Source organism: Drosophila eugracilis, unplaced genomic scaffold (genome assembly GCF_018153835.1).
Source record: "Drosophila eugracilis isolate 14026-0451.02 unplaced genomic scaffold, ASM1815383v1 contig_2147, whole genome shotgun sequence".
Taxonomy (NCBI): domain Eukaryota; kingdom Metazoa; phylum Arthropoda; class Insecta; order Diptera; family Drosophilidae; genus Drosophila; species Drosophila eugracilis.
Window position 1 is genome coordinate 1,811,403 of NW_024573030.1, and position 18,602 is coordinate 1,830,004.

General features: G+C 35.0%; 1 protein-coding gene across 5 annotated transcripts; it reads right to left on the bottom strand.

Annotated features, from left to right (window-relative positions):
* Positions 1-6,387: 6,387 nt before the first annotated feature.
* LOC108110311 (zinc finger protein 236) lies at positions 6,388-15,126 on the bottom strand. 5 transcript variants are annotated; one of them, XM_017219321.2, is made up of 6 exons: positions 14,918-15,126; positions 11,872-12,606; positions 11,523-11,598; positions 9,435-11,455; positions 8,365-9,314; positions 6,388-8,250 (listed from the first exon to the last, which is right to left on the bottom strand). In XM_017219321.2, the coding sequence occupies exons 4-6, from the start codon at positions 11,408-11,410 to the stop codon at positions 7,364-7,366; spliced, it is 3,813 nt and encodes a 1,270-aa protein (XP_017074810.1). In that variant the 5' UTR covers positions 11,411-11,455; positions 11,523-11,598; positions 11,872-12,606; positions 14,918-15,126; the 3' UTR covers positions 6,388-7,363. The 5 variants fall into 5 exon arrangements, with proteins under 5 accessions (XP_017074810.1, XP_017074814.1, XP_017074812.1 ...); XM_017219325.2 differs by lacking the exon at positions 14,918-15,126 and adding an exon at positions 13,201-14,063; XM_017219323.2 differs by lacking the exon at positions 14,918-15,126 and adding an exon at positions 12,869-14,063.
* Between the last annotated feature and the right edge of the window lie 3,476 nt (positions 15,127-18,602).

Here is an 18,602-nt window from a genome sequence, read left to right on the forward strand (position 1 = left end):
TTGATTAAACTAAAATCTTAGACTTCCAAGAAAAAATTCCAAATTTTTTTTATCACCATTATTTTTAAACGAATTTTGTATGAAACGAAACAAGAAAAAACAAAATTTCAACAAAAGAGAATATATTTAATATATATAGAACGAAATTGGAAAAAAGAAGGTAAATTTGTTTAGTTGATAAATGAAAGAGTTTTTTTTTAAACTATCAATTATGTATACTATATATAAAGATTATGAGAAGCGAATTAATTAATAAATATTAAATATGACAAAATAAAAAATATGCCTTAATGATTTGGTAATTGGGTTTGGGTAAGTATTATGTAAGACTTAAAAAAACTGTTTTTTGAAATGGAAACTAAAGTTTTTATTCTTAAAAAAATCCAAAGAACTGATGTTTTTTTTTCAAATATTTTTTATTTTATTTATTTCGCTAGTTTCTTTATGTTTTGTCCTTCATTTTTTATGTTCAGTGTTTTTTTTTTTTTTCAAAGGTTTTTATTTTGGTTTTTTACAATTTTTTTGTTCGGATTGTGGTTCCATTTTTCATATTGATCTTGTTGATTTTATTGTTAGATTTTTGTGTTTTTTTTTGTTTATTTTGGGTTTTTATATGTTTTTTTTTTTTTTACATTAATTACTGAAATACACACAGACACGGAATTACAATAAAATCTAGATTGTTTTTGGTTTCTTTTCGGCTTTATGCGTTTTCATATTTTTCGTGTTTTTAATTATTTCTCTGTTATTACTCTTTTTATTTTATTATCATGAATTTGAATATATGTGTGTTTGTTGTTGCTCTTTATTTAATTTTCTTCGAGTAGTTTTTTGTTTTTAATGGCTTTGCTTCGCGGCTACTTCGTTTTTCATTTTTATTAGTTAAACTAAATTCCTTAAAATTTCCACTATTAATTAAAGAAAATGAAAAACGTTAAAAACAGAGAAAGTAACTTGCTTTGAAATGTGTTTTATGTTTTTGTAAGATGTATTTTCTTTTCTTAATATGTTGAGCAAATTGCGCCAATTTGTAATATATTTTGTTTTTGTTGTTCTTTTTTTTTTTTGTTAAATATTTTAATTTCCATTTCTTTGCTTCACACAATTCTCGCTCACTTTCTCTCACTGTCTCTCTTTACATTTATTTACGCATATAGATATTTATACAAATAATTGTATAGTTTATATCTGATATGAACCACTCCGTCTGGGAATAATGTAGAAGAAAAAAAATATTAAATAAATCAAAACAACGAATTTTACTCGGACAAAAAATATATATTTTCATTTTTCTGTTTTTGTTGTGTTATGTTAAATTATGAAATAAAGATCCATTAAATGTTTAACTATTTAAATGAGAAATTATAATGGTTAATTAAATTATGCACTAAGATTAAATCAATTTAAACATAATTGTTGTTGATGTTTTTGTTTTTTTGTTTGTTTTGTTTTTATAATATTTCATTTGTATTTTTTTTTTTTATACACAAAAACTAAGAGTAATAAAAAAATATATATATATATAGATATATTCAAAATACATACAAGGCGCTTCTAACATAAATCCCATTTGAATCCAAGAATTTTATAATTTTAGTTAGCAGTTCTTTAACTTAAGATTTTGATGAAAATCTTTGAAAACTTGTTGGGCAATTTATGTCAGTGCACTGAAGAAAAAAACAGAACAAGAATGGATTTTTATTTTTTTTTTTTTATATAAACACAGTTTTCCCTTTAAAAATCTCTTCCGTTCGTCGTTTACACAAATTGATTTAGTTAGATGATTTTTAATATATATGATTTCTTGTTATGTTCTTTTTTTTTTTATATATTTTTTATTGTGATTTTTTCTTACATCGATTCTAACACTAAAAACAGACACATTTCGTTTAATTTTGCGCTTGCACTTCATCATCGTTATATAAACATTAAGTTTGGTTTTTTCCCATATGTGTTAAAAATGCTTCTAAAAATTGTTTACCATATTTTTGTTTTGTTTTTTCTTTTTCTTGTTTTTGTTAATTCTGTTTTATTGTACACGCTACACACATAATTTCTGGTTTATATTTTTCTGCCTTTAGTTTTGCATTTTCAAAAATTTGTTTTCTGTTTTTTTTTCCCCATTTTCATTTCACATTCATTTAGCTTAGCTTTCTATAGTTTTTTTTTAAATATTTTTTTATGTTTTGTTTTCTGTTGTTGTTGTTGGTTTTTGTTTTTCTTGGGGGCAAAGGGAAAAGGGAGGGGCGGTTTACATAATACTGAAAATACGACTAGACATTCATAGTGTATAAATACGATTTGTTTAATTTACTTTACCGTTTCTGTTTATAGATAATTTATTTAAATATATATATTTATTTATTTTTATTTTATATATAATATATATACTTTCGTGGGCTTTATGTTGTTCAGATTGAAATTGTTCGGTTTTTTTGTTTTGTTTTGTTTTGTTTTTTCTTTTTCTCAATATTCCTCGAAAATGCTTTAAAAAGTCGGGTTTTCTTCTACTCCTCTCTCTCTCTCTCTTAGATCCATTAACAAATTCGTAACTTAAAAGTTGGCTTTTCTGCATATATATATACATATATATGTATATATTTTCTTGTGCATAACAAATTGATTTCCCTTTAAAAATAATTATACTTTTGCTTAGTTACAATTTCATGTTGTAATTTTAATTTGTTTCCGTTTTTTACTCGTGTTAATAATGATTATGTGTTGGTTTTAATTTTTAACTTTTTTTTTTTCATAAATTTAGACTTTGCAAAGTTACACACAGGGGAGACATATAGAAATTAGTTTAATATACTTATTTTTTTTTTAAATTTTCTTTTCTCAATTATTTGATTTTTAGGTACTTTTATGTTAAAAAAAAAAATATATATTAAATTAGATAAAAATAATAACTTGTGTGAATATGTTTCTTAATTGGACTGTTCTTGGCTTCACAATTTTTAATATATTCGCATTCGATCTTAATTTAAGGTGTTTTCCTCAGTGTGTGTGTGTGTGTGTGTGTGTGTGTGTGTGTGTGTGTGTGTGTACACTATAAAGTTTACAATATTAGTTTATTAAATATTTTTTATTGCAGAAAATTTGGCGTCCAAGCCTTTTGACCGGCCTGGTTTACACTTAAAAAAATATTTCACTTTGCTTTCTTCTATCTTTCGCTTCACCCGTTTTCCTCATCGATCTTATTTAAAGTTACGTTTTTTTTTGTTGTTTTTTTTCCATTTTTTTTTCTTTGTTTGTTTTTTTTTGTTTTAATATAATACAAAAAATTTGTTTGTTGTTGTGTGCGCAGTCGTTGAGATTAAATTTTTAAAAATTTAGTTGGTTGTTGTTCTTGTTCTTGTTTTTGTTGTTGTTGTGGTGCAAAGTTGTTGGGTTTTTCTTGTTAATCATCGTTTTTTTATCCTTTTGTTATTTGGTATATAAAATAGTATATTTTGGAGTTTGGTTTTCTGGGTTCATTAAATCTTACAATATTTCCATATTTCTTTTTTTCCCCCTCTCTTTCTGCAAATGTACAAAAATTAGCATTTTTCCTCGATTTTCTTTTCGGTGTAACTGAACTATGACTTTCGGGTGAGCTTTTCGTATATTGACTTGATTGCTCTCAATGTGTGGTGAACAGGTGAGTGGAGGAAGGGGGCGTGAGAAAAGGCTTGTGGGGCAGTGAACGATGAGTTTTTCCGAGAAGTTTTCCGCGTGGTTTTTCCCACCTGTTTGTCTCGTTTGTATTGCTTCCTAAAAATTTTGGGGAAATTTTCCCAAATGGAAAAGAAAAGGAACGGAAAATAGGTGTGAAAATCTATCGAAATCATCAATTAGTTATCGATTTAATCAACTGAAAATTTGTACATCGCTCAAATTGAAATTTTAACTTTTCTTCTTCTTATAATTGCTGGCTAAAAATCGGGTTTTGACCGAAAAGTGTACGGAAAAAGGGATAGGAGCGGGCCAAAGATCAACTGGTTATCGAATTCATCAACTATATTTATCGATCTCATAATTATCGTTATCGATCTAATCAACTGGAAATTTGTACATCGTTCAAATCGAACTTTTAACTCGTGCGGAAGACAAATCCGTAAATAATGCGTATTTTTCTTTTTTTTTTTTCTTTTGTTATTTGGAAAACAAAAACATTTTCTCTTTGCGCGTTTATCCTTTGAGCTTTTCCATGTGTCTATGTGTGTGTGAGTGTTTCTTTTGTGTGTGTGTGTGTGTTTGTGTTCTTTTATGATTAACGGCTCTTGTTATATAATTATTTTCTTTTAGTAACAAACAAAATGGCAAGCAACAACAATTATATTAATATTAAGCACAAAAAAGCTAAATCAAAACTGTCTCAAAACAACGTAAAATCGATTAAATATATATATATATATATATGTATATATATATATGTATAAACTTTTCCTTCCATGCTACACATAGAAAAAAAAAAAGTGATGAACTCTTTCAGCTACGTTTTACAATTGTTGGCTAACTTGTTTGTTATACATTTATAATTGAATTAATTTATATAGATTTGTTGTTTTATTCATTATGTTGTTAACATTAAATGCTTTTGATAGAAGTTTCTTGTTATGTGGATTCTTTTTTCTTTTTCTTCTTTTTTTTTTTTTTTTTTTTGTTTTCTCCTCCCTTATTGTATCCGATTCCCCAACCATATATATTTAATGGCTATATATATGTCTATATATATATAGTTGTTTTAATTTTCGATAAAATAAACGAAAAGAATACACAAACAATTGTCGATGTAAATGCAAATGAAAAGTTTTCAAAAGTTAATGCTAAAGATCAAGTAATTGTACAGCGGCTATATATATAGTTATATATATATTATATATTCGTATGCTTATGCAGTTTCGTATGTTAGGGTAAAGCTAAAGCTAAAGCATGCTCTTCCAGCTTAAAGACTACACAGAAATCAGGCTTACACTAAGCTACAGATTATCTATATATATATATATATATATATAGTAATGCAAATCATAATCATACATCGTATATGGTTGTTTTTTGTGTGTGTGTGTGTTTATCTTGGTTACTTAGCAACTAATTAAGGAAACCACAAGGTGTTCGAGCGAAGGTGATAGGTAAATAGATAGATAGAAAGAGAGGTCGAAGTTCAGTGATGGATAGGGGGAGATTGCACATTGGAGCTGCTAATTAAAAAAAAAATATATATATATATCTTCAACTCAAAAAAATACCCTTATCACTTTATAAACTAACTATATGTGTGTGTGTGGATTCTCGAATTAATATGAAACAAATACTGCGCTTTAGGTAAGTGAAAACAAAATGTTAATCAAAATAAAAAAGCGATAAGCAAAATTAAAGCTGTTTTCACTTATATTCTTTCCTTTTTTGATTTGGTTTCTGTTTTTTTCTTTTTTTGTTTTTTTCTTTTTTTTTTGGAGCCAATACTGTAGGATCCTCGATTGACAGAGAGATATGGTTGGTATACATACATATATATATATCTTTCCATATAAAAACAGCACATTGATCGACTACAGTCCATTAAATTATAATACAATTTCTCAAGTTATCTTTGTCATTACACAGGAACTGAATTTTCTTTCGTTTTGAATATGCAAAAACTAAAGCCGAGAGATCAAATGTAAAACTAAACAACTAAAATTAGGATTAGCAATAGATAATACAATGTGCTGAGCCATACGGAAAGTTTAAAACAGAGATTTTTGTATATAATATTATAAATATATATATATATATATATACATATATATATATATATATAGGAGATAGATAAATGATATGTAAAAATAAAAACTTAAAATAAACAATTCGTGTTTCACATCAAGTTACAAGTTCATTTGAGATTTTTTGCATTTTTCTTTTCTTTTTTTTACACTAAAATTTTTGGGAGACGAAAATTGTATATCAGATCAGAGTGAGACGGGAAGATAGATATTAAGAAAGACACGAGAGCAACAGAGACAGAGACACACAGAGTGAGAGAGCGAAGGATAAAGAACTACAACGAACAGAAAATTGGGGTGTATGGGGGTGGGTGATGGGGGGATATGGAAAACAACTTACACACTGGGAGAAAGATTGGAACAGAAGCGGGATAAAAATAAAATCATAAATTTCACAAACAAAATTTTACACATTGATTTAGATTTAGTTTTAAGATCACGTTATAAGATCATCACGAGCGCAACAGAGATAGCAAATTATCTATATGGTGGACATATAGGATAAGTATGTGTTCTATAATATATATATATATTAGCAATAATATATATACGTATATATATATATATATATATATATAAATGTGTGTGTGTGTGTGTTTAAAAGGGTGACTCGTTGCGTAGCATAAAAAAAAGTTAATAGTACAATAAGGAAGAAGACGTCGTCTATTATGGAAAATTCTAAATAATTTGGTCTTGGAAACTTTAGTACTAATATTGGTTGGTTTTCAAGCTAAAACTAATATTTCTTATTCAAAAATATTATACCCAATTTTCACTTTCCTTTTTTTTTTTTTGGGTAAGTCAAAATTCAATCTTAGATCTAAAATTTTATACAATCAAATTGGCGAAAGTCATTAACTGGGTTACAAAAAAAAAAAAAGAACTAATTACAATTTGTTTTTGTTTCTTTTGAATTATACCAGATATTTTAAAACCAGCTGATAAATCAATCAAAACTATATAGTCATATAAAATCTAAAGTTTTTAAAGCGTAAATTGGTTTGAAATCAGGTTGCTATTACACATTCAAATGTTTGTTGCCCGCTTTAAATATTTTCCTTAATGCCTTCTCTTTTGCATTAATTTAGGATTTTTTCCTATTATTAAAACCTTTTTTTTTTTTCGAGCAGCTCAAAAAAGTTATTAGTACTAAAGTTTTTACAGCGAAACTAGTTAGAATTCTTCATAAAATATTTGCATTTTTTGCACTCAAATTGCACGCAACTCGATTCGCCCTCTTGGTTGTGTGTTTTTCATGTGTGTGTGTTTGTGGTGTGTGTGTGTGTGGTAGATGTGGGGGGACATATATGTAATATATATATACGTGGTATAGCTATGAATCTGGGTTAACCGAATCTTCAGCTCCACATGGCTGCATCGTGAACGCGTCGCAGGACATAGCGTTGCTGCTGATCCTGTTCCAGTTCCTTTTCCTCTTCCTCCTCCACATCTGGCTCTTCCTCATCGCAATGTAGCTGCTTCTCATCCTCCTCCTCTACCACCACCACTTGCTTCACCCGACCACGCGGACTTCTCTTCCGTTTCCAATGACAATGATGACGACGACGATTATGATTATGCTGATTATCCACCACAATGGCAGCGGCTGCCTGCACTCAATTGTAAATAAAATTGGCCGCATCGCAGAGGGCATCGCTATCGTCATCGAATTTGCCGTTCATGGCATAGGAACTAGTGCCCGTGCCGTAGACCCATTCCTTCTTGATGAAGTCTCCATCGGTGGTCGACGATGATGTTGTATTGTGCAGTGCACCCAACGAACTATGATCCAGCCGGAAATCATCATCATCATCCGGATATAGCTGAACCGGTATGCTATCCGGTATCGAATGTGGTTCAAATAGATTACCATACGGCGGTAGCGAATGATTTAAATCAACATGATGATCAACCAAATCACTATCAAAGTTCGATATACGGAATTTTGAACTTGGCGGCGATTGTGGGGAATGCAGGGCAGCTGAGTCCTCAAACATAACTTCCTCTTTGATGAACATATCGTTGGAATTGTCGCCGGAGCCGGAGGAATATAGATTTGGTTCCACTTTAATAATGGCAGCTGTGGCCAAGGACGGTGAAGATTTCTCATCGTCATCATCGTCATCGAAATGATGATTGTGGTGATGGTTGTGATGATGATGATGATGATGGTGATGCTGTTGTGGGGCTTGTGTTTGCGTCTGCTGTAACAGCTGTTGATCTTCGTCCTCGTCTTCATCGTCATCCATATCAGCCAAATGACGACGTCGGTGGTGATTTCGGTGGTTGTTGCGCTGCGTCACTCGCTGCTGCTGTTGTTGTTGGGCTTGTTGTTGCTGCTGCTGTTGGTGGTTCCTTGTGCTGCGTATAATCGTAGAACCACCGAGAGCAGCCGCCGCCGAGGAAGCTATAGATAATGGCACACCGGTGGCCTTGGATACCAGCACCGTTGATGAGGAGCAAGAGGTCGAGGATGACGATGGCGATTGAGCAGGCGAAATAACTGCAAGATTAACAAGATTTCCATATAAGTAAAAAGACTATATTCTATCTAGCATATATATCAAAGAAACTTTTTTAGACCCCCCGATTAGACTTTAAATCTAAAACCACTCACCACCTGTCTGCTGGACCACACTTGTCAGCGCTGAGCCGCCGCTACCATTGTTGCTTCCCGTTGAATGATGAATGATTGGCGTCTTTCGTATCAATTGCGAGCCATTGCTAAGATTGCTGGTAATAATGTTGCTACTACTGTTGCTATTGTTGGAGGAGGTGTTGCCGTTGCCGTTGCTGGTGCCTGCACCGCTCTGGATGACCTGTGCATGCAGCACGGGCGTTGGATCGGAGGTCTGTTGCTGCTGGGATCCCTGCTGCATATAATTCTTAATGACAATCGTTCGTGTTGGGGCCGAAACGAGATATTGCGGCTGTTGTTGCTGCGACTGTTGCACCTGCTGCAAATGAGACATTTGGTGCTGCGAGGCTGGCGAGGATGAGGTGGAGGAGTGCTGGTTCAGGTGTAGCGAGGCATTCGAGGACTCCGATGAGTCCTCGCCGGTGGTCAAGCGATTGGTGGTTGCGTTCACAATGTGCGAGGAGGAGTTCATACCGCCGCCGCTGCCATCCTCCTCATCTCCGCTCAGTCCCGACTGTTCATCCAGTTCCATTTGGTGCTGGTGGGCTTGCTGCTGCAGCTGCTGATTGCTACTGGTGCCGGGCCTTTCCATCTCGTGGGGCGGCTCCAGCTTAACAATCGTTGTCGTTGTTGCAGCCGCCGCCGCTGCCGTTCCACTGTTGCTACTCGAATTGCTACTACTGGAGTTGCTGCTGTTGCTTGAATTGCTGCTATTGCTGGCCTTCGAGGAGGTTGCTCCAGCAGCACCCGCTGCAGCAGCACCGCCAGGTTGATCCCTCAAATGGACCTGCATGTGAGTTTGCAACGACGATTGCGTGTGCAACTTCTTCTTGCAAATTTTGCACTCGAAGGGAAAGTCACCCGTGTGCGTTCTGGCGTGAATCTTCAAATTGTAGCGCTGTCCGAAGCCCTTGCCACATACATCGCATCTGAAAAAGTAAGGAAATAATATAGTTAACTTTCTAACACATAAAATATACGTTATAAATAGCGAAAATCTAAACAAATTTAGTCATATATATAAATATTTAAACCTTAAAGATACTTACTTGTGCAGTTTGACACCCGAATGCAACTTGGAATGACCTCGCAGCGAGGCCAGAGCACTGAAGACCTTGCCGCAGATCTCACAGGTCAAGTTGACATTCTCGTTGTGGATCTTCTTGTGCACCTTAAAGTACTCAAAGCTCATGAACTCCTTGTGGCACACCTCACATTTGTATTTGTGCCGCTCCGACTGCTGACCCGTATGCACTCGCATGTGCTTGATAAAATTCGGGCGAAAACGGACGACTCGACCGCAAATTTGACACTCGTACGGCTTGCAACGCAGGCAGTGTTTTTCATAGTTCTTTAGGGACTTCAAAACCATATTGCAGATGGCGCACTTCATGTTGTTGGCATGGCCACTGCGATGGATATCGAAGAGTTCCTTGGAATCAAACTTTTCCACACATTCGACGCACTGATAACTGGTGGTAACAGTCGCCGCCGGAGGGTTATTGTTGCTATTGGTGGAGTTTGTGGTGTTGCTGTTGCTGCTGGAGGAAGAGCTGGATGCTGAATGCTTTACTGGATGGGATTGCTGTTGTTGTTGCTGCTGCTGCGCCTGCTGTTGTTGCTGCTGCTGCTGCTGCGCCTGCTGCTGCTGTTGCTGCCTCTGCTGTTCTTGTTGCGCCGCCTGTTGCTGCTGCTGTTGTTGGCGTTGCTGTTCTTGCTGTTGCTGCCTTTGCTGCTGAGCCTGCTGCTCTTGCTGTTGCCTTTGCTGCTCCAAGGCCAAGGCCAATTGCAGATCTGCCGTCGCCGTCGGTGTCTGTTGTTGTTGTTGTTGTGGTTGTTGTTGCTGCTGCTGTTGTTGTTGCTGCGGTTGCGTTTGCAATATCAACTGAGTAGCCGGCAACGCCTGTTGCACCACATTCAGCACCGTCATGGGACTTCGACTGATAACCGCCGCCGCTGGCATTCTCACATAGGTTGTGCCAGCTGTTAGGCCACCAACAGCATTGCTAATGTAAACAGGTCGACGTTGCAGCTGGACAAGAGCAGCATCGGTCACTGGTACGGACAATCGGTGGGTCGTGGTGCTCACAATACTCCCGGCAGGCAATTGAACCAATTGCTGTGATCCACCACCGGCTGTTGCGGCACCGCCACCGGCATTACTTGTCCCTCCGCCCGTTTGCGCAGACGAACCAATTTGGTACTCCAATTGTCCATGCTGCTGATCGTCATCATCATCCTCATCCTCTTCTTCCTCCTCATCAGGCATTTCCTCATCCTCTTCCAGCTCCAGCTTAACCTGAGTGGACAAATGCTGCGTGGTACTTTCGGGTTCCTCATCCGCTTCGGCTGCCTGAGCCTCCTCTTCGATATCCTGCAGATTCTCATCATTTAACTCCGGATCCTCCTCCTCTTCATCCTCCTCCTTTATATCGCTGGCGGCCAAAACAGTTGAATTACCCGTAGCCTGGATAATAATGCGGCGACCGTTTAAAAGGTGATGTTGCTGCTGTTGTTGCTGCTGAATGAGCAACTGTTGCTGGTTGTCCAGGTGATTGCTGTTGGTGTTGCTGCTATTATTGCTGCTGCTGCTGCTGAAGGAAGCACTGTTGTTGGTTGATGTTGCTGCTGTTGTTACAGTCACAATTGCTGCTGCTGCTGCTGCTGTCGGTGGGTGGTTGTTGCTACTGCTGCTGCTGCTGCTGTTGTTGTCCAGCTTTAGATGATGATGCGGATGATGGTGTTGCTGATGCGAATGCGAGTGTGTATGATGCGAGTGCGTATGCGAATGGGACGAGTGCTGATGATGGTGATGCACATGCGAATGCTGGTGAGGATCGTCGTCCTGCTCCATGGGAGCATCCTGCAGTATAAATTCGATCTGTTGCGATAGGGCGCTATCGTTAATGGCCATCAGTCCATCCATATCCTTGACGCCGGCAACGGCGCCGACGGCGGGGAAGAGCGATGGCAGCGCCGCCGACGTCCCGCTGCCGCCGTCGACGTTTGTTGCGCTGCTGGCCATGGCAGCGATATATTCTTTTATATATATATTTTAACCGATTTATATCTGCAAAACAAATAGGAAAACGATAAGTATAATCGTCATTTATAATCATAACTTTTCTTTAACTTACTTCCTTGCTTTGAGCTGCTCAGGATGCGGTGGCTGCTTTTTGGCGTCTCCTTCAGCTATGTTTTATATTTAGTTATCTGTAAATATAATTTAAACATAAGTTTAATGTGTTTTAAGGGAATTTCTGCCAATATATAAAAAAAAAAACATCTTCGCTTTTTTAAGCTTTTAAAGAGGGTTTATCTTTTGACTTCTAACTTTTCTTCATAGTTACATCTTTAAAATGTATTTCCAATATAATTGAGATATTTTATTTTATCTTTATACCAAAATTTCACAATATTGAGAAACAAAAAGTAAGAAACGTTCTTGTTTTATAATATTACAAACCTATTTCAAAGCCAACTTACATTTATTATTTTTCGAAGATTTCTACAACTCTCCTATTTAAAAATCTGCTTTTTAGGCGGCTGTATTTTTTCTTCTTTTGTTAATATTTCTGGTTTTAAAGCTGCCTTTTAGTAATCAATTTGTTGTTGTATATTTTCCAGGTTTTTGCTTCTTCTTCTTCTTCTTCAGTTAATTCGTTTTTGCTCTGCTCCTTCTTTAGTTATGATTTCTTCTTTATCCGCTTTCAATATTTTTTTTCTTGTAAGCCGCTTTTTCGTCTTGCTGTTATTATTATTTTTATTATTATTTTATATTGGAAAACACAAGCACACACGTTTTTTTGATGTTTTGTTTTGTTTTTCTTTCGCTCAACGCCTCGCTTTTTGCCTTTCTTTTATGTTCACATTTGGTTTTTTTGGCTGCACAAAAATTTTCCATTTCCTTGTCATGCGGTTTTTTGTGCTTTCCATGCGGCGACGCTGACTTCGCAGTCGTTGCGAACTGCGCTGCTCCTGGCTGGCGTTTTTATTGTTGTTGTTCTTTTAGCTTTTGTTGTTTCCTTGCTTGATTTCCACATTTTTATTTGAGAAAAAAAAAAAAGTTGTGTGTTTTTTTTTTCGTTTGTCTCACACGCACACACACCTATGTAGTTGCCGTTACTTTTGCTCCTCTCCTTTGCTCCTTTTCTTTCTGTTATTGTTACTATTGATTTGCTCTCATCTCTTCTCGCATTTTGTGCAATTTTTGATTACTAACTGTAAAAGGTAAAGAAAAGTTTAGGTAAATTAACACACGTTTTGTTAACAATGAAATGCGTTTTACGAAATCGTATTTTCCACCCACACACGCACACACACAAGTACGCGCGCGCCTTGGAAATAAAAACAAAAAATTAATTTTAGCTTTTCCCCCCACACAAACTCACACACACACACACACAGGTTTTTCACTTTTGCTCCATTTTTCTTTCGGTTTTTTTTTTTGGGGAAGTCTCTCTCTTTCGCTCACATTTTTGACCTTTTCGGTTGTTCTCCTTTTTGCTTTTTCCTTTCGCCGCTGTTTCTCGTTCGTTTCTTAAGTTTCCTGCTGTTCTTTAACATGTTAATCATTTTATTCGTTTCATTTTATTAATTTGCTTTATTTTTGTGCAATTTTCTTTTTGGTTTTCATTTTTTTTTTCGCAAGGCAGCAACAACAACGAACGACGCGACAATTAGCGGCTGCGCTTCTTCTTCTTCTTATTCTCCTTCTCTGATTCTTGTTCGTGTTTCTCTGCCGAATTTGCTCCCCCGCGAGTGATTTTCTTTTGGCTTTCCCTTTGGCTTTTGTTGTTGCCGTTTTCCACACACCCGCTTTGCTTTTCACATTCGTAAGCTCGTTTTTTTGTTGCGCTGTTCTTCACTGTTCAATAATAACAAAAAAATATTTGCTTGTGTGTGAATTTTTTTGCCTCCCTGGGTCTCACTGCGCTTCTGTGTGTGTGTGTACTTTTATGTTTGTGTTTGAGCAGGGTTGCATTCAGCGGGCAGTGTTGGTTAACGGACGATAGGCGCGCAAATTTGCGCAATATTCAAAAGTTAATTGGGTTTTGGTTGGGTCACACACAAAACAACCTTACTTTTATTCCCTTTTCTTAATGCCCCCATCCAATTTAGTTATTGTCCTACTCCTTTTTGCCTTTTCTTTTCCTTTCTTACCCTTGCTTACACCCACTCACACACGCAAACTGACACACAACTTTACTCTCGCACACGGAGGACAAAACAATAATATACAGCAGCGGTTAACGAAATAGTTCAAACTAATTTATGAAAACAATATCACAAAATAATTAAATACATGTATCTTTGAATGAAAATTACAATCCGTATTTTTCTTAAAATTTTAAATAAATATATTATGTGTCCTTATTTATAGTGAATACGGAAAATGTTTTGATTTTTCTTTCCATACCCTATTATTTTGGCTGTCATAGTTCCTAAAGGACTGCCAGAACTTGGAGCCCAAAAAGGGAGCACAAAAAGGGGATGGTGATGGAGAAGGGGGAAAGCTGACCTAACAAGCGGAAATAGGCACAAAAGAAACAAACCGAAAGGCAGGCGGCGTGAGCAAGAAGGATAGCATATACATAGTCGAATGGCGACAGAGCGACAGAGAGGGTGCTAGCCTCAGTGGTTGAGCGTCATGCGATGCACAGTGGGCTACAAAACCTATCCTAATAAACAATAACAACTTCTAAAAACCCTTTCATTAATAAAAAAAAAATGGCTTTTCGTAAAAATTTTTAACATATTTAAATTGAATTTCGCAAGTGATTTGAATTTAACATATTTTACAGAGCGAAATTAAATTATTTTGCTCAGACATTTATCCCTAATTTCCCACTGTCTGATGGAGCTCACAGCGGGGGGTGGGGCTAAAGGGAGGTAGCTAGAGGTGGAGAAGCCGTTTTATTTCGACAGTTTTTGAATTGCTCTCTCTCTCTCTCTCTTGTTCTCCCTTTTTTCGTCCGCTGTTCCTGGAATGAAGATGAGGAAGATGGGGCAGAAGAAAACATCATCACCTTGGAAGAAGAAAATTTTCAGTGGGAAATAATTCGTTTCGTTTTTTTGTTGGGGGTGGGGTGGTGGGTGGTTTATTGCTCAGTGATTTTTCGCCGGGCGGCGGGCGGAGGGTGGTGAACATATTTTTGGGGGTTGAAAACACACACACACACAACACACATTTACGAAAAAAGGGCTAACAAGGGTTAAAATATCCGCACAATAAAATAATATAAAATAAAAATACAAAAAAATGCACACAAAGGCAGCTGGAATCCTCTCCCACACAATCACACACATAATCCGAATCGAGAACTAGTTCTTTGCTTTTCCTTTCCCCTTTCTCAACTATTGAAGCACCCATACATATAAATATATATATATCTTTTAATTGTTTATATTTTTTAACTGGCACCGCTCTTTCGTCCTCTTTCTTCACACAATATTCGCACTTCACGCGCACTCACACACACATATACTCGACACGCACACTCCTTTGGATTTTTCATCGGTTTTTACTCACACTTAACATCACATTTTCATTTGTTTGCTAGTGTGTGTGCAATGCAATTGATTTAGTTTATCACTGGTTCCCTTTTATTTGGGTTTTTAATGTTACTTTAATTGCGTTTTATCGCCTTTTTGTTTTGTTTTTTTTTTTATGAAACTAAACTTAAAGGTTGGTAATGTGACCAAAGCCTGACGGTTGGAGATGGAGCTACGGATAGAACTATCGTTGGTGGGCTATTCGATAGTCTCTATCGATTGTTTATTCATATATCGTCTATCACTATCGCTAATTAATAAGTTTCATTCTTATTTACTGTTTAACATAAAAAAAAAACAGAATATAGATTTGAAATTATATTCTTAAAGAATAGCATTAGATAAAGTGAGGTTTCTTTATTTTATCACTCTAAAAAATTTAAAGAAGAAAAATACTAAAATAATTTTAAAACACTTCTTTCAAGCCTGGTCACGTTTTTCTGTATTTTCAGTAGCAACCACAGGATGGTATAAATATTGAAAAGGATTCTTTGCGAAAATAATCAATTCTTGGTTTGAGTCCTTGCTAGCAATATTTTATGTCGTTACTTGTTTCTTGCCGTAGAGGACGTTTTTCAGTTGTAAAAATTTAAAAATTTGCGCCAATACATCTTGAATTTTAAACAATTATTGTAAAGACATTGTTATAATTTATGAAGTTGGAAAAGAATCTAAATTAGTTTTACTTGGTTTGATAACTGCTATATAAATGAAGTAAAAGTACTAAAAATATATAAAAAATGTATAAATATATAGTTCATTTTATATACAGTTTGTTGTAATTGTTTAATCACAGGAAATTCAAAATATTTCGGTTTTTCAAATGGTCATATTAAATTTAAAACAAAGAACTCACAGCACAAACTCGATTTTTCAGTTTATGTTTTAGTTTTAAATTACGATAAAATCAATGAATAGTATAAACTAGTGACTTATTATATAACGCAAGTATAATTTATGAATTTATAAATATTTATTACATTTTTTCATAATATTTCTAACAGTTTAAAGATTTTAAATAACTGTAATACACGCGCCGTGTCGATTTCAACTCAAAATTTCCCTTCTATCAGCTGATTTGGAAAGAGATTAGGAGAAAGCCTCTCTCTTGATGAAATCTCTATCAGGGTTAACATTCCGGTTTTCAAAAACACTTAATTTTTGGAGGTTTACATGAACTATAAACTAGGGTATATATATATTTATATTCTAGGGGACAATATTAAAAGGTTTGAAAAGAAACGCTTAGAAACTTTAAAATAAGATTTAAATTGCTAAAGTTAAAAGCTTTTAAATTTGTTTTTTTTTTAAGTTTTGCGTCACCTTGAAAACTAAAAATAAATAAAATGAACTAACTAAAAATATAAAAATCGTATAATTCTACTCATTGGAGAATTAGTCACAGAAAATTCTGGTGCAGTTTTTGAGTCATCATTTTACAAATCTTAAAACTAATGCTTGTGGTTGAAAATGTTTTTATTTTCTTAATAAAAATTATAAATAAAGCTCTTTAATTGCTATCTTTTAAACATAAAATAGTAATTTCTTTGTTATTAAATAATATACTTATTTAATGTAAATGAAAATAATATATATACTTTGCTTAACAGAATGTTAACCGTTTTAACCGATTGGCCTTAACATTTTTGGAGTTCCTGGATTCCAAAATGCTACTCCCCACAGAGAAAGAGAGAATCTCCCCCAATTCGTGGTTGCTCTCGCTCTTTTCCCTCGTCTCTCTCTAACAATTACGAGACCAATCAACAAACTTAGTTCTCTTTTACGTGCCGCGAACGCAAAGCAAAAACCAAAATTCACTCTGTTTTTCGCAGCGCGCGCGGAAAGAACAAGCGGAGGAAACGCACGGCGGTTAAGCACGAGAAACCGAAAAACAGAGAACTGAAACGAGAAAACAGAATCAAAAAAAAAAGCAGCCAAAAAATAAAAACGCTGATCAAAATCGTAAATTAAACTAAAAAAAAATTAGTTAAAAAGCTATAAAATGCGGTGGTGAAATAATTTCAATTAAAATCATTTTACGGACAACAACACAACGTCAAATAGAAGAAATGGTTGTATATTGTTGTTACGTGAACGTTGCGTTTTTGAATTTATGAATCAATTCTTTTTTGCCTCCCGCCGCGTCTTTTTTTACTCATTTCTTTTTTTGCCACTTTTTTTTACTGTGTTTGTGCGAAGACAACAACAATAATAATAATAATAATAATAATAATAATGGTAACAGAAACAACATCACCAACAACAAAACATAAACAACAACAGTAAACAGTCTTAAAACAACGGCAAGCGGCTAAAAAACAACGTAAATATGAAGTTTTACGCTCTCTTTATTACGTTACGTTTTACTCATTTTTTTTTTGTGTTGTGTTTTTGTGATCTTTTTGAATATTTTTTTTAAGGTTTTTTTTTTATAGTTTAGTTTTGTTGGACTTAACTGTGTAGTTAGTTGGGCCAATTAGCATTTTGGTGTCGCTGTGTTTGCTTATTGGAAATGACAAAATCCAACAAAGCGGTGCAAAATAATAAGATAAAAAAATACGTAGCAGTGGCAAGAAGCAGAAAAAGCCGCAACGTTGCGAGAGAGCCAAGTACGAGAGAGAGAGAGAGAGAGCGCGCGGGAGTTGATAAATATGTGTGTGTGTGGTAGAAACTACACTGAAAGATAATAAGAAGTAGTTCTATATTAGCTCTTAGATATGCCACGTAATAAATGTAAAGTTCATAGAGTGTAGCTTTTAAATAAGGTTTTTCTAATAAAATCATGCAGTCTAATCATGTTGTTAGCTTAATTTTTATAACCATTTTACAATCATCCATGTTTTTTGTTCAGTGTAATAAGTTAACAAACTGACGACGTGTGTCCGTTTTTTTGGTGTAAGGAAGAGAGAGAGAGTAAGAGAGAGTAGGAAGGTGGCTGGCAAAATGAAGAAGGAAGTGCATGGGGGGCGGGGTAAGCGAGAGAGCGACTCTCTCGCGTTTCATTGATTTTTCCCACTGAAAAGGTGAGAAAAGCGGTGAGGCAGAGAGCCTGAGAGAGTGAAAAGCAAACGAGAGAGAGAGAAAGAGAGAACGCGGCAGGAAAACAAAGGAAAAACTTGTCTCGGCGTGACTGCAATTCATAATTAGATGGCCGCCTGCTGCAATTGCAAAAAAAAAAGAGGAAAAAACACAGAAGCAAATACAAATACAAAACCAAAAACGGGTTACCCCCTCTCCATGCGCTACTGCCTGCCACTTCCCCCTTCGCCCACCTGCCGAACCCCCTCCCTAACTATTCCTCGCCCAAAAAAAGCCACCACCAAAACCAAATTCTGTTTCTCTCTTTCGGCCACCAACAAAAAGTTGGGTATAAAAAAAAAAAAACAACGACAATACAGCAATAACAACAACAATGAGAGAACGTGGCCAAAACGACGAAAAAGTTAGTTAGTTTTAGTCGAAATTTGAAGGCCCCTACAAAGTGTAGGAAAATTCTAAAAAAAAATATAGAAAAATTATATTTAATTTAAGCAAGTTCTGAAACTTTTTAAATATAAGTTTTATAGCTTATTAAAATGTTTAAAAATGGCCTTAAAATTTAGAATATTTTTTAATATTGAAGTTGGAATATTTTTTTAGAAAATGTGGAAATAAATTGCTTA

Bases quoted from the DNA above. Each gene is read 5' to 3' on its own strand.
- LOC108110311 (XM_017219321.2), bottom strand. From the start codon at position 11,410: ATGGCCAGCAGCGCAACAAACGTCGACGGCGGCAGCGGGACGTCGGCG. The intron at 9,315-9,434 runs GTAAGTATCTTT...TTACTTTTTCAG, and splicing joins TCGGGTGTCAAACTGCACAA to ATGCGATGTATGTGGCAAGG. The intron at 8,251-8,364 runs GTGAGTGGTTTT...TTAATCTTGCAG, and splicing joins TGTGGTCCAGCAGACAGGTG to TTATTTCGCCTGCTCAATCG.